Source organism: Cryptomeria japonica, chromosome 7 (genome assembly GCF_030272615.1).
Source record: "Cryptomeria japonica chromosome 7, Sugi_1.0, whole genome shotgun sequence".
Lineage (NCBI taxonomy): Eukaryota > Viridiplantae > Streptophyta > Pinopsida > Cupressales > Cupressaceae > Cryptomeria > Cryptomeria japonica.
The window spans coordinates 56991455-57005696 of NC_081411.1; the positions used below are offsets into that span (position 1 = coordinate 56991455).

The 14242-nt window shown below is 35.2% G+C and overlaps 1 protein-coding gene across 1 annotated transcript; it reads left to right on the forward strand.

Annotated features, from left to right (window-relative positions):
* Positions 1-1451: 1451 nt before the first annotated feature.
* LOC131047204 (uncharacterized) lies at positions 1452-2725 on the forward strand. Its single transcript, XM_057981066.2, has 3 exons — positions 1452-1771; positions 1960-2443; positions 2615-2725. The coding sequence occupies exons 1-2, from the start codon at positions 1631-1633 to the stop codon at positions 2401-2403; spliced, it is 585 nt and encodes a 194-aa protein (XP_057837049.1). The 5' UTR covers positions 1452-1630; the 3' UTR covers positions 2404-2443; positions 2615-2725.
* Positions 2726-14242: the final 11517 nt, after the last annotated feature.

Consider the following 14242-nt stretch of genomic DNA (forward strand, 5'->3'; position numbering starts at 1 on the left):
GATTGAAGAAAATATCAAGAAGTTTCGATATAGGTGCTAAGCCTGCAACATTGTACATACGAACATGCCAGCAGCTTGAATTAATGACTTATAGTAGAAAATTGAAAACACTCTCAGGAAGCTCTGTTATGAAGAGTTTTGCTCAGGGAAGCTTTAATGTTGAAGATCTCAGTTGGCTTGAGACGACTATAATTAATGGAAGCTTTTATTTACAGAACATTAAAGGTATTGAGTTAGAAAGTTTGAAATGTTTGCATCTCTCAGGCAGCAAAGGGGGTGTGTCCAATCTCTCAATTTCTGGAGAGCATAGCCCCAACCTTGAATCTCTCCACCTTGAGTCTATGGAAAATCTGATTGAATTGAACCTGACGTGTAACAGCACTAAAGTCTCTTACATTTAGATCTTGTAGAAGATTGATAATAATATCCGGAAGCTTTGATATGGCTAAAAAGCTCTCAACACTGAAAATTGAGCAATGTCCAAATCTTACACTGTTTCCAAGCCTTGCAGGTCTGACTTGCTTGGAGAGGATTATCTTTAATGGATATCTGAATCTACAGATTCTAGATGGTATTGAAAATTTAGAAGGATTAAAATCTTTGCATATTTCAAACAGTGGAGGAGATGTATCGAAGCTATTAAATTCTGCAAAGCATTGCCCCAATCTTGAATCTGTCCACCTTGAAAATATGAAAAATCTAGTTGAATTGGACTTGAACTCTGTAACAGAATTGAAGTCTCTTACATTCAGATCTTGTAGAAGCTTGATAACAATAGATGGGAACTTTGATATGGCTAAAAAGATTGCAATTCTAAAAATTGAGGACTGTCCACAACTTGTGGCGTTTCCAAAACTTGTATGTCTGAGTTGCCTGGAAAACATTATTATTAGTTAAATGTATAAATCTGCAGATCAAAAATGAAATTGGCATGCTAAAAAGATTGAAATCTTTGCATCTTTCAGGCATTGAAAGAGGTGTATCGAAGGTCTCAATTTCTGGAAAGCGTTTCCCCAATCTTGAATTTCTCCACCTTGAGTCCATGAAAAATCTGATTGAATTGGATTTGATATGTCTCAACAGACTTCATTCTCTTACATTAAGGTTTTGCGGTGAGTTGAAGAAGATATCAAGAAGTTTTGATACGGCTGTAAAGCCCGCGACATTGGACATACATAAATGCCAGCAGCTTGAATTAATGGCTTATAGCAAAAAACTCAAAACACTATCAGGGAGCTTTGATATAAAGAGCTGTGATCTGGGGAGCTCTCATGTTGAAGATCTCAGTTTATTTGAGAACACTATCATTAACGAATGCTGGAATTTGCAGAACATAGAAGGTGTTGAGTTAAAAGGATTGAACTCTTTGCATCTTTCAGGCCGATGAGGTGGTGTATCCAAGCTCTCAATCTATGGAGAGAAGTGGCCCAACCTTGAGTTTCTCCACCTTGAATTTATGGAAAATATGATTGAACTAGAATTGAGGCTTTCAAAGTCTCTTAAATCTCTTACATTAAGATCTTGTTAAAGGCTGAAAAGAATAACAGGGAACCTCTGTACGGCCTCAAATCTTGTAATATTGGACATAAGAGACTGCACTGAGCTCGAAGAATGGGGATGTCTGGCTAGTATGGGCCGCCTAGAGAGGATTATGCTTCACCATTGTTTGAAGCTGCACAATTTAGAAGGCATTGAAGAGTTGAACGGATTGAAATATTTGAATATTTCTGGCATCAATAAAGCCTTACACAATTGCATTCCCAGGTTGCAGGTATAAAGAAATTACTATCCTGAGAAAAATATATTGTTATTCTTTTTCATTCTCTTATTATTTTTATCTATTAAACACAACTTTCTAAATAAAAGTTAGTTCTGAATAGAGATGTTTCTTTAAAGATTGATGAAAAATGTTGTCTATATGCAAAAGTTATTTGAAAGATGTTTTTCCCCACATTGCAGAGACTTCCATCAGAGGTTACGGTTGTAATTGGGGAAGCATTCAAAGATGTGAATGAAACTAGTCACTGGTCATACTTAAATTCAGTACTACTTCCTTCTGTTGTTGGTGCGGATGCAGTGAGTGGAATCCATTCCAGTGTGTCTGAACAGGATTTTAATGGCCTCAACTCAATTTTGATTGATAAGCTCAGAACGCAACGTGCTCTTAGTGCAATCATAGTTTGTGCTCTGATCGAAACTTCGGATAGCCTGGAAAAGCTTGGAATTCTCCTTTCTCCTAATAATCTGGTAGAAACCCAAGTGAAATCTGGACAATGGATGGCCACCATTGTAATTGCTGGCCAAGAAGAAGTAAATCATGCGCAGCAGAATATCTACGAGTGGATTCCGAGAGCTCCGTCAGGTGCATTAAAGAATGGGAAGCCCGGGTTCTACTTAGATTAATCACAGCCAGGATGCATAAGAGACTCTCCTAGTGCGCAAGGTAGCTTATGACTCTCGGCTTTGACTCTTTAGATGGCATTCCTTGCAAGGAACATGAAGCCTTAATTTGATGAGCTCTCCTAATATATTTTTGTAGAATTCATTTTATACCATGAATGAATTTCATTTCGTCCCCCATATCATCTTACCAAATGTCCCTTTTGTGATACAGGCAGATCAGAGAAGACCGGTGTGCCACAGAGTTGTCAGGATGGGGTTTGCCAGGGATGGTGGCGACGCCCTCTGAAAAACAGGGGATGAGTTGTCAATCTAAGGTGATGCCAAGTGAAAAGTAGGGAGATTTTCACCAATACAGCATCTTTTAATTATAATATATTATAGAATTATATTGGATTTTTTTAAAGTTGAATTGAGAATATGAGAGTCACACATTAATTAACAATATTTTATTGTTTGGGTTATTAAATTATTAATTTTTAGACAAATTACAACAATTTTTTTAAAGTTAGAAGTTACTAATAATATAATTATTTTATTTTATCAAAATGATATATATTAAGGTTAGGTGCGATATTCACCTTGCTAATCTTACATTTTAACTATCGTAATTATTGACATAGAATGTAATTAATGTGTATTCTTTAGATTTCATGGAGTGAATACTTGGATGTCCATATGAGAGCGGAGACAATATCTATTTATTATTATATTTTAAGGTAATGGGAATCTTGTTGCAAGTGGGTATGAATGAGATATAGTTAAAAGGTCAAGAATGGGAGTTATACAACATCCTCCTTATTTGTTGTTCATGCAAAGTACTTAGTCTCTCCATTGTGGAGTGCTCGTCAATCACATTTGTGGAGAACTTTTCTCATTATTAGTTTGCATGCATGTGTAGATAGTGCCTATATTTTGTTCTAAGGAGTTGCTTTCTTTCCTAGTGAAATAATGAGAACATTGGCAGCTACAAAATAATTCACCAGGTGGATAGAATTAGTTGCATTGAAAGGACGCTAATAAATTTTCATTCCTAGAATTCATTGATAAAACTACAAGTAGATTTGACCCTTAAACCATCATCCCTGACAATGTCTAGACACTTGTTGGAACCCAAATTAGTGATTGACTAGTTAAGCATGGTATATATCTGAAGACCTCATCAGATTATTACCCTCAGGGTAATGACATAGCCAATTTTTCCAGCAAAAAACTCATCAAGATAAGTAAAATGACCATAGAAGACAATTAGAGGTCATGGCATGGTAAGTTGACAAGAATCCTTTGGGCTAACAAAATCACTTCCAAAGATGCTATTGTCAATCACATTTTCATGCTAGTTTATAAAGTGGAAGCTAGAATACCATTATCATTAGAGATTTATTCTCTTGAGTTGGTAAATCCGTAGAAATTAGAAAAAAAAATGATGCCATGATAGTGAGGTTGGTTGAACTAATGAAGTTAGAAGAAAGCAAAAGAAAGCAACTGTAAGTATATGCATATCAAATTGATTCACCAAGGATAGATCAAGACAATTTTTTATAATAAAGCTATCAATAGAGTGTTCTAGAACCAAGAATTGGTACTAAGGTGGGATGTAGATAGAGCCGAGACTAGGAGGTATACAAGGATTGATGCTATATGGAGTGGTTTGTATGTGTTGGTGCTTGCAATTTTCTCTACTTACATTTACTTAAGTTACACTTAGGTAACCAACATTGAATTGGGTAGTTGAGTAGTTGTTGACTCTACCTACCCTCCTATGTGATTGAGGCACTTGTCCACATCTTGTGTTGTCTCATCTTTTGCTTTTGTTTTTATAAGAAAGGCTCATCTTGTACATTTTTATGTCCATTAGCAATATGATCAAGCTTACATTGTGATGTAATCTTCTTGTCATTTTCTTGTGGAAATTATTTTGGTCTCATAGATCATGAGGGTGCTGTGAAATCACCTAATACTCTAACTTTGTATTAGAGCTCTGAAAGTGGGAAGACTCTTCCTCAAGGGACATAATTTTGGCTTGAATCTATTGTTGGGTTTAGTTAAAGGCTGATTGGACATCATCATTGTGTTTGGGAGGTTGTTCCAGTGAATTTTGAAGTCCTACAAATATGCCTATATTTAAAATAAATTTGTTTCTATAAAAAAAATTTATTTATTTGGAGGGCCATTTGCCCGTCTTGAGTAGCAAATTAGAGAAATATTTCTGTCATTCATTTATTTTCTACATTTATATTTGAGTTGGACAATATAAGAGAAGAGCACTAGTTATCGTTTAGGTTCCAATAACTGTTCACTAATTGCACACCCAATCCCCCAATTACTAACTTTAAAAAAACCAAAAAACAAATAACTAAACGCTCATTAATAAATTACACATGTACCAATAGCCGAATATTATTTAGCTTTTTTGGACCATAATTGGCCCATTTGTGCACTTTTATTGGTACCCATAACACACAACTAGAGCATTTATGCATAAATGTTGGCGATTTTAAGTGCATGATTATTGGGTCGTCTTTAAATAGATCGAGTGATACTTGCATACTTTTTTACCCTTGCGTGCATAAAGGATCCCACAATGTGCATCGTTACTACACAAAAGCCAAGACAATAGCTTTAAGCAATTAAGTCGCATGTGAAGGCAACCAAAAAAATGTCAAAATCTGATGTATTGTTTAGAATCTGTGGATGCACGAAGTTAGCTATAACGACTACTGATACGGTTCCCCTATCATTTTAGAAAAAATATTTTATTTTTTAGGTGCAATATACTATTGGCCAAGAGGTTGTAAGTGGTTAGTCCTAGCATCATTGGTTTGTACTTGTTGGATTGGCCAGATCACTGTATTTGTAGGTTGATGCATCGACCAGTGCCCCCTTCACAAAGAGTGTTTTGATCTCTTTGCTTTGACCAGTGTTAAGATCTGTAGGCTTTTATCGACCCCTTTTCACTGGCCAATCTTAAACCACACACACTAAACAACATATTAAGCCTAGAGGATGTTAGTCAACTCTGAGTTTTTAACACTTTTATGTCTAGAAGTGTACTCTTAGTGTGACAACATACTTCAAGCAACATATTAAGCTTAGAAAATATTAATTAACTTTGAGTATTTAACAGTTTTAAGCGTAGAAATATAAGCTTAGTATCTATGATTTAAGCCATTAAGCTGTTCCCTTTTCACTTGTTCTTGCAGATCTAAAATGTTTTGGCTTGTGGTAGTTTGCTGAAGTCATCTTTTCCCACGCTATTATCAAATCAAGCAGTTTAAGAGGTGTTTGTTGAATTCGCAACTTAGATCGATGTTTCACACTGGTGTATGCTTGGTTAGTGACACACCCTTCTTGTCGGTTAGCCGATCTTCTTGGTTGTGATCGACAGGCGTCCTATTCACTCGCTGTTCATTGCGTCTTCATTGTGATCATTTAGTGGAGTGGCCGGACGTATCCACTGACAGAGTTTGTTGTTTGCAGGTCGACGTATTTCTCGACTGAGCTGTATTTGGTGATCGAGTAAAGCTTCACATTTACTTGGGCATGGCCCGTATTCTCTCCTACTCAGCCCACGCTAGGCAAACCTTTATTTGCATTGGCTAAGAGTTTATTATGAGAAGCTTTTTGGGCGTACTCACTTGTCCGTGGGAAGCTTTCTGAGGGTGATTTTATTTGGCACTGACTTCACTTTCTTTGGCATTTAACTCCTTGCACATGACACCCATCTTCATTTTTCGCGGCAGTTTACTTCTTTTCTTGGGCGTTCAAGGTTTAAACACTGTGCGGAACAGATTGGTGGGTACGTGTAAAAAGGCCTATAGAAAAGGTGATATTATTTTTAAGTGCCTTAACCATTGTGGGGCTTGGCGAAAATTGTTTTTCTATGTTATTGGTTGGCCCAACAAATTGGTGGTTTGATTTTCTTGTGTGGAGTGCGTTTTGGAAGTTGATGTTCTTGACGCTCCTTTTGAGTCTATAAGGGGATATTTTTCTTTTGTTCATAACATGAGCAAACGGACGCCTTTTTTTGACAAATGAGATATCGACTGGTTCTGTCAACTTTGTAGTACTGCAGGTATTTTTTGTTTTAGTGATTTTGCTGTTTGATTCTGATTTCTTGCTGTTGAAGTCGGATCGTTGTTTTGCACTTCCGATCTTATAATTTTTTTTTATTTTTTATTTTGGCTTAGAACTCCATTTTCCTTTATTCAAGTTGGATCAAAAAAATATTGAGAACTTTAGTTTTCTTCATGCACTCTTTGTAGACTATATCAAAATTTCTTTATTTCAGTCAGTTACTAAATTGGTATCTTTGAATATATTCTTATACATTTGCAAAAATTGTGTAACTTTCTTTTGTATAAAGGGGTTAATTATTTATATCGTGGGGGTAATTAGTTGTTCTATTTTTGTACTCTTCATTATACATTTGTACAAAGTTGTATCACTAACTCCATATAATTAACATGAATGGAAATCACAAATGGAGTTATTGTTGCTAATATTGAAGTTGCATAGAATCACTTTTGGCCAAGATCTAGAACCCATTGGTGCTACATAAAAGAGGAAATGGTTTGATCGAAGATATGAAACTCTTGGCACACTTATTATATCTATCTCTCCTAATTTGAGATATCATGTTGTATCTTGTAAAACTCTCACGAAATTTGGACTACTTGAGAGAGTCTCTTTGGTAAGCTATATAAAGTAAGGAAATTCGATTTGGAGAATAAATTAATTAGTCTAAATCCTTGTGATTTTGACAATATCCAAGACTTCTTCTCTAAACTCAATTCTCTTAGATTGGAGCTATCTAATTGTTGGGTCACAAAAGATAATGTGCAATTGATTCTCTCTATTTGCTCTAAGCTAGGTCTTGAATATTTAGTTTTTGTTTCTAAATTCTATGCTATGATGGATGCTCCTAATAGTGCACAAAAAATGCCTTCTCTTGATGGATTTTCAGCTCAATTCACAGAGGAAAAAGAAAATTTGGTACACATGGGCTCATTGAAGCTGTCAAAATATCAAGCACTTCTTGCAAAGGATTCAAGTGGAAAACAACAAAAGCAACATAACGATGCTAAATCTAGTGAGAAAGTAAAGGATTCTCTTTCCAAGCACACTCATGTGTCCAAGAAATATTCTAAAGATGATTAAGTAAACAAGAAGTTGAAATTTTCTTATTATAAAAGGCTAGGACATGGTTAGCATAAGTGCTACAGTAAGAAGATTGATGAATTCACTCACATTCTTCAACAGAGTAACATTAAGCTTGCATTCTTAGTGTCTCCTCCTTCTTCAACATCACAATCAACAACTTCTACTTCTACACGGTCAAGAACTATAGGTATTTCACATGGCATTGATAAGATGAAAGGTAAAGTACTCTTGGCATCTATTATTCCTAAAAATGGGAGATGACTGCCTGATTCAAGTGTCTCTCATCATATGGCATCCTCTAGGGAAATGTTATCTTCTTTTGAGCCATGTATTTCTCCTAACATATTGATGGATAATAACATATATATGAAGGTTTGTGGGAGAGGTTCTATTGACATGGGAGAAGGAACATTTAATGATGTTCTTTGTGTACCATCTTTGACCATTGACCTCCTTTCAATTTATCAAATAACTTATGGAGCACAAGGTAAAATAGTTGAGTTCACTCTTGATTATGTCTTCATCAAGGACATAGAGACTAGAGAGGTCATAGTTACAAGATTTGTTTGATCATTCATCTTGATTGTATTGCTTTTCTAATTTTGCTCAAGATGATGATAATGTTCCTTTGGTTGATGTTCGCACCCTTCCATCAAAGGTGAATAATGTTTGTGAGGAGAAGTTTAGACAATTGAATCTTGTTATTCTTGAAAAGAGTGTTGAAATTTCTACTCCTCCACCTCCTACTTCTTTTGACTTGAATTCTACTTATTAGTAGTATGATCATAGTGTTTTAGATCTTACAGTGTGGGATGAGTATTTGGCAGGTGCTTTAGACTTGTTTGTGGAGTCTCACATTGTAGATTTGAAATGCATGCTAGAGGGGAGTCTCATGATTTAGGCGATGCATATGGAGACAATAAATTTTTGAGATGAATTATGCTAATCTAGGATGCACGACAAAAAAGCAGATCCTATTCGAACAAGGATGAGTGTGTGTGTATGTCTTTCATTCTGAAATGCACTAATTGAATTGAAGGTAGGAAAGGTTTCAGAGATAGGAATTCTATCCATTCTCAGAAAACTGTAGACCATCCAACCTAACACACTATGTAACCAAGATCTAGAATGGAGGCGCGAAAAACTTCTCCATCAATTCTTGAAACTTTGATCTTCTTTTTCCCATGTGCCTGCATTTGAGTTTATTTTGATTCTTTTAACTATCAAAGACCGTTGGAATCCTATGTGGCCAGCTACATGAGTTATTCTAACTTCAAAAGCATCCTGGATAGAGCCTCGCTTCTAGCAAGCTTTTAGGGCTCTGACGAGGTTACACACCATAATCTCTTGAATATTGCTCCATTGCCAATAGGTGTCCATAGCCCTGATGGAGTTATTCGCATGTTCCCATAGTCAAGATTTTTGTTGCACTTGTATGCATGATATTTCAACTATATCTCTTTGCTCTTTTTGATTTGAGATGGATATTGGCATAACACTTTTTTCTTTTATTTTCTTGCCTTGACTTGTAAGTAATGAAACCTACCTGGGTATTACAATTACAATGGCACTGAAGCATAATACTGGATTTTTCACTAGCCACATGACCAACTAGGTATCTGTAATGACTTAGAGCTATTGATTAATGTGTGAGATATAGAAATTGATAGATTTTGGGTAACAAGACTTGATAGTGAAACTATGACCAAGGATAAAGCTCAATCGCAAGGTGACATTGAAGATGAATGACTAAAGACCTCCTAAAGACTTCATTAACAAGTATCTAGGAAAAGAGACAACCTTTGTTCATTTTAGTGCAGACAGGTGAATGACTCAGACAATCATCATGTTTTTATTGATGTAACTATATGAGAAAGCAATAATGATATGCAGCTATATGTTGTGCAATGGTGATATGCAAGAAACTATGATGTACTCTGAAATGAAGATATGCAATGCAGTACTAAAAATTGAAATGAACCCACCCTTAGATGTAATATCATTTTAGGTGCATGTTGTTATTGAGTTGGTATGAATTTTGTGTAGATAATTTATTGGTCTTTGTTTGAAGAGTTGGATGAACCTGTCTTCTTCAATAGGATAGTCATCTAGGAGTCTTTCATGTACAATGTTTGCTATAGCCTTCTTATTTTCAAACCAATCCAACTATGGTAGACCTTCTTTCCCCCAGTCTTTCAAGTGTGGGTGTATGAGGCAAATAGATTTCGGTTTCAAAGTTGTGACATGAGCAGGTGTTATGCTTGTTTTTATTGATGCACTTGAAGAGTATGATGAAGCCAACCAGGTGTTGATCTCATTTGTTGGTGTTATTATTGTTCCTGTCACTACATTGGCATTTGATGATGGCGCACATACCATTGTTGATAAATTATTCTCTGTAGTATGATCTTGATTGGTGATTTCATTGATGAGGGGTTAATGAACAACTTGTATAGAGACATTGAGATCATGAGGAAGACTAGGAGATATGGTAGATTCATTTGGTGAGATGGAATCTTGTGAGAGATATGGAGGATTATGACATGAAAATGATTGGATGGAGGGATCTTGACAAGAATCTCGAGAAATAATGAGATCTTGTTTAGAACATGAAGGTGAAGGGATACTTCTATCTTGACTTGGAAAGAGATTATTAGGAAGGATGGAAGGGATGTCCTGATCTTGCTTAGGAGGTGGATGTTGGATGGAACTTGAAAGAATATCTTGCTCTTGACAAACAAGGGTGTTATTATGAATGGAATAGAAAAGAATGAGGGGATCATCATAAGATTCTTGATAGGTGGAGTCTTCATAAAAAAATGGGTAGGATGAAAAGGTTTGTTCTTGATCTTGATTTATTTCATGACTGATTTCTTCTGATTTTGGATTATCCTCCGAACATGGGGAAAGAGTTTGGATATTCATGGGAGATTCTTGGAAGGTTTCAACATTTTGACTTGATGAGAAAGGATTTTGAATGAGACTCTCTGAAGCATGACTTGGATTAGATTGGATTTGTGCTATGGATAGCCCTTGGGAGATTGTGCTATTGGGTAGAGACGGTGTGGATTGCTCTTGTGTAACTTCAGGCGATGATGAAATGGTAGATAGATATGGTTGATTTGGACTTTGGTTGAAAGACATTTGGTTTGGGTTCAAAGAGTTTTAGATTTGGGTGAAAGAGGTTTGAATGCTAGGTTGGTGTGAATTTTGATTTGGACTTTGGTTGAAAGGGGGTTGATTTTGGTTGAAAGGAGTATTATTTTGGGTGAAAAAGGTTTGAATGTTGGGTTGGTGTGAATTTTGATTTGGACTTTGGTTGAATGGGGTTTGATTTTGGTTGAAAGAGGTTTGAATGTTGTGCTGGTGTGAATTTTGATTTGGACTTTGATTGAATGGGGTTTGATTTTGGTTGAAAGAGGTTTGATTTGGGTTGAAAAACGTTTGGTTCTCGTTGAAAGAGGTACTTTGAATGTTGGGTTGATATGATTGGTATGATAGATATGTTGGGTTGAAAGAAGGTTGACATGACTCTAATGTTGGTTGAACTGAGGTAGGAATGATTTTGTTGAAGAATGAAGGTTGGCATGTTTGAATGGTATCAAAAGAAAAAGAAGGTTGGCCTAATAATGATTCCCTTGTGGTTATCACCTCCCTCATCATATTTTCTAACCAACCCCTATGGTTGCTAGGACTAATCACGTCTCTCAGTTGTTATTGTAAAGTATTGATTTGTTGAGCTAAGATTTCTATGGATGGTGATGGAATAGGAATGGAAGGGATGAATTCTTCACCTTCCCTATGAAATGCATAAGTTTTCTTGATTGGTTTGGACTAGGATCACAACATGTAAGATGTTTTTTCCATTTCTAGAATGTTGCGATGTTTGATTGATTTGTTGATCTTGACAAGCTTGTTTGCTACGAGGTTTTGAGCTTGTTGAGATTGAAACTTGACTTTGTTGAGGGGTTTGATCTTGTTGATGTTGAAACTTGACTTTGTTGAGGGATTTGATATTGTTGATGTTGAAACTTGACTTTGTTGAGGGATTTGATCTTGTTGATGTTGTTGACTAAACTTGGTTGAGATTCCACTTTATTTTTGGTATTTTCTAAAATATTTGAATTTGTGAAATGTAGCAAAGGACACAACAGGCACATCAAAAAGAATGATAACACATAAAGAATACTTATTTACAAAAAAATTTCAAATTCTCATGAATGTTGGAGTCTTTTTTAAAACCTCATTTTGTTTTCGCTACAATTGGTCAATCGATAACACATCAAACAAACTCTCCAAATGGTCAAAAAGTCACAAGTATTACCACAACCCACAACTTGATACTCCGTCAGCTCAAACAACCCTGTTACACCTTAAGGTGCGCCCTTTTTTTTTTCCTTTTTCTAGAAATTAGACTAAAGAAGATTGCTCTTCAATTGACCCATTATCCTAGGAGATATATGGTGAGTGTCTTGGGGCGGATTCTTCCCCACCCTTGCACTGTGATAATCCAAGTGTCTGGTTAGTGACCTAGTTGAGCTTCTAATTTCTAAGGTGTTTAGAAAGGGTTCCATTCGAGTGGTCACAATCAGCAACATTTTACATTCTATTGAGGGAGGCCTCCTAGTCTATAGAGGTTACGCTCTATAGATTTTAACTTACCGTATAGGCATTGAGGGAGACATAATGCCATTGTGACAACATATAACACTCGTCACATATGATTTTCATCACATATGTATTTATTTATAGTGGCTTGGATTACTTCGCTTTAGTCGTTGCCATTTAGGTCGTTCCCTCTCACTTGGCCTTATAGGCTACTTGGGAGGCAGACCTTCTAAAGATGTTATCTTAATGCAAAAAATGAAATAAAGTATGAAAAAGGTGGGTGTGGCTTTTTTATCACCCAAAAAAGGGGAGAGCATATACCTATCACCTTGAAGACATGAAGAACAATGATTCCTTTTAAACCTTCATTGCAATGTTTTCTAAACTATTGGAGATGTTGCTCCAAAAAGGCATGGGGTTCATTTTAATCATCATAGCAATGATGAAAGTTGTATTGTTCTTTATTAAAAGCACCAAAAAGAAAGATTTAGTTAAACTAAGTTCAACTATCCCTGCAAGAAACCATGAGGATTGTTAGCACATTGTGGGCTCTCCAGCCTAGTTTTCTTCCTTTGGTTACAAAAATCTGCTTCAATGTTTATCAATGATCTATTATAAAACAAAACACTAAAAGACTAGAATTTAAGAAAAATGAAAGAATAAAGAGTTTTATTTTTTTAATTTATTTTTTACATGAGGAACTTGCTAAAAATGGAAACTGCTAAAAATAGAAACTTTTCAGAAACAAAAACCTACCAAAAATGGAAACTTGCCAAAATGGAAACCTTTCAGAAATGGAAACTTGCAAAAAGTGAAAACTTTCCAAAAATGTAAACCTAGAAAAAATGAAAACTTTCAAAAAATGGAAACCTACCAAAAATGAAAAACATGCCAAAAATGGAAAATTTCCAGAAGTGGAAACTTTCCAAAATCGAAAGCCTGCAAAAAATGGAAACTTGCCAGAAGTGGAAACCTGCCAAGAACAAAAAGTTTCTAGAATTGGAAACCTGCAAAAAATGAAAACTTTCAAAAAAATGGAAACCTGCCAAAAATAGAAACTTTCCAAAAATCAAAATCTAAAAAATGAAAACTTTCCAAAAATGGAAAGCTGCAAAAATGAAAACTTTTCAAAAATGGAAACCTGCCAAAAATGGAAACTTTATAGAAATGGAAACATGCCAAAAATGGAAACTTTCAGAAATGGAAACCTGCCAAAAATGGAAACCTGCAGGCATACACAAAATTTCAAATTGTTGTTAGTTCACGTCAGGTTCACCAAATGTACTCAGGGTTAAAATCATCATAATTAATCAAATTATAAGAGCAAATCATAATTAATCAAATTATAAGAGCAAATCATAATTAATCAAATTATAAGAGCGAATCACAAACTCTAATCTAATTAAAATTAAACTTAAATAACAATCGGATAATGCAAAAACAATTGAATAATGAAAAAATGAATTTAATTAAGACTCCCTCAATCTATTTGACAAAGCTTCCATTGCTCTTCTCTTTAGTTGTTGTAGAATTGGTTCTCAGGTATTGCACTGATTTCGTGCATAGATTAGACAACTATTTCAAAGATTGTGATTATGTGATTCTAGCTTGAATTGAGAAAATGATGTTGAATTTATAGATTGTCAACTCAAAGGGGGTGAGAAATAGAACTCAAGTGTTGATTGATAGATAACTAAAATTGATTGATCAGTGAACTAGTCACGATTGATTTGTTAATTCAATAGATTGATCTATTAACATGATTGATTGGAGAGTGAACTCAATAGATTGGCTAGTAAACTCATTTGATTGATCAATGAACTGAATAGACTAGGGAGATGACTGAATTGATGGATTAGTCATAAAAAGATGATTTTGAGTTTAAAAATATGATTGATGAGTTAACTGAGTTAACTGATTAGACAACTTATTTGATCAATTAGTTCTGATTTTAGCATGTGCTGTAGGATTTTGAAATTGAATTTGATTTTCATTTTCTATTTGGGTTTGAATTTGGATTTTAGAATGCTGAAATGCACATGAAATTAACTGAAATTTAGATTTGGTGAAA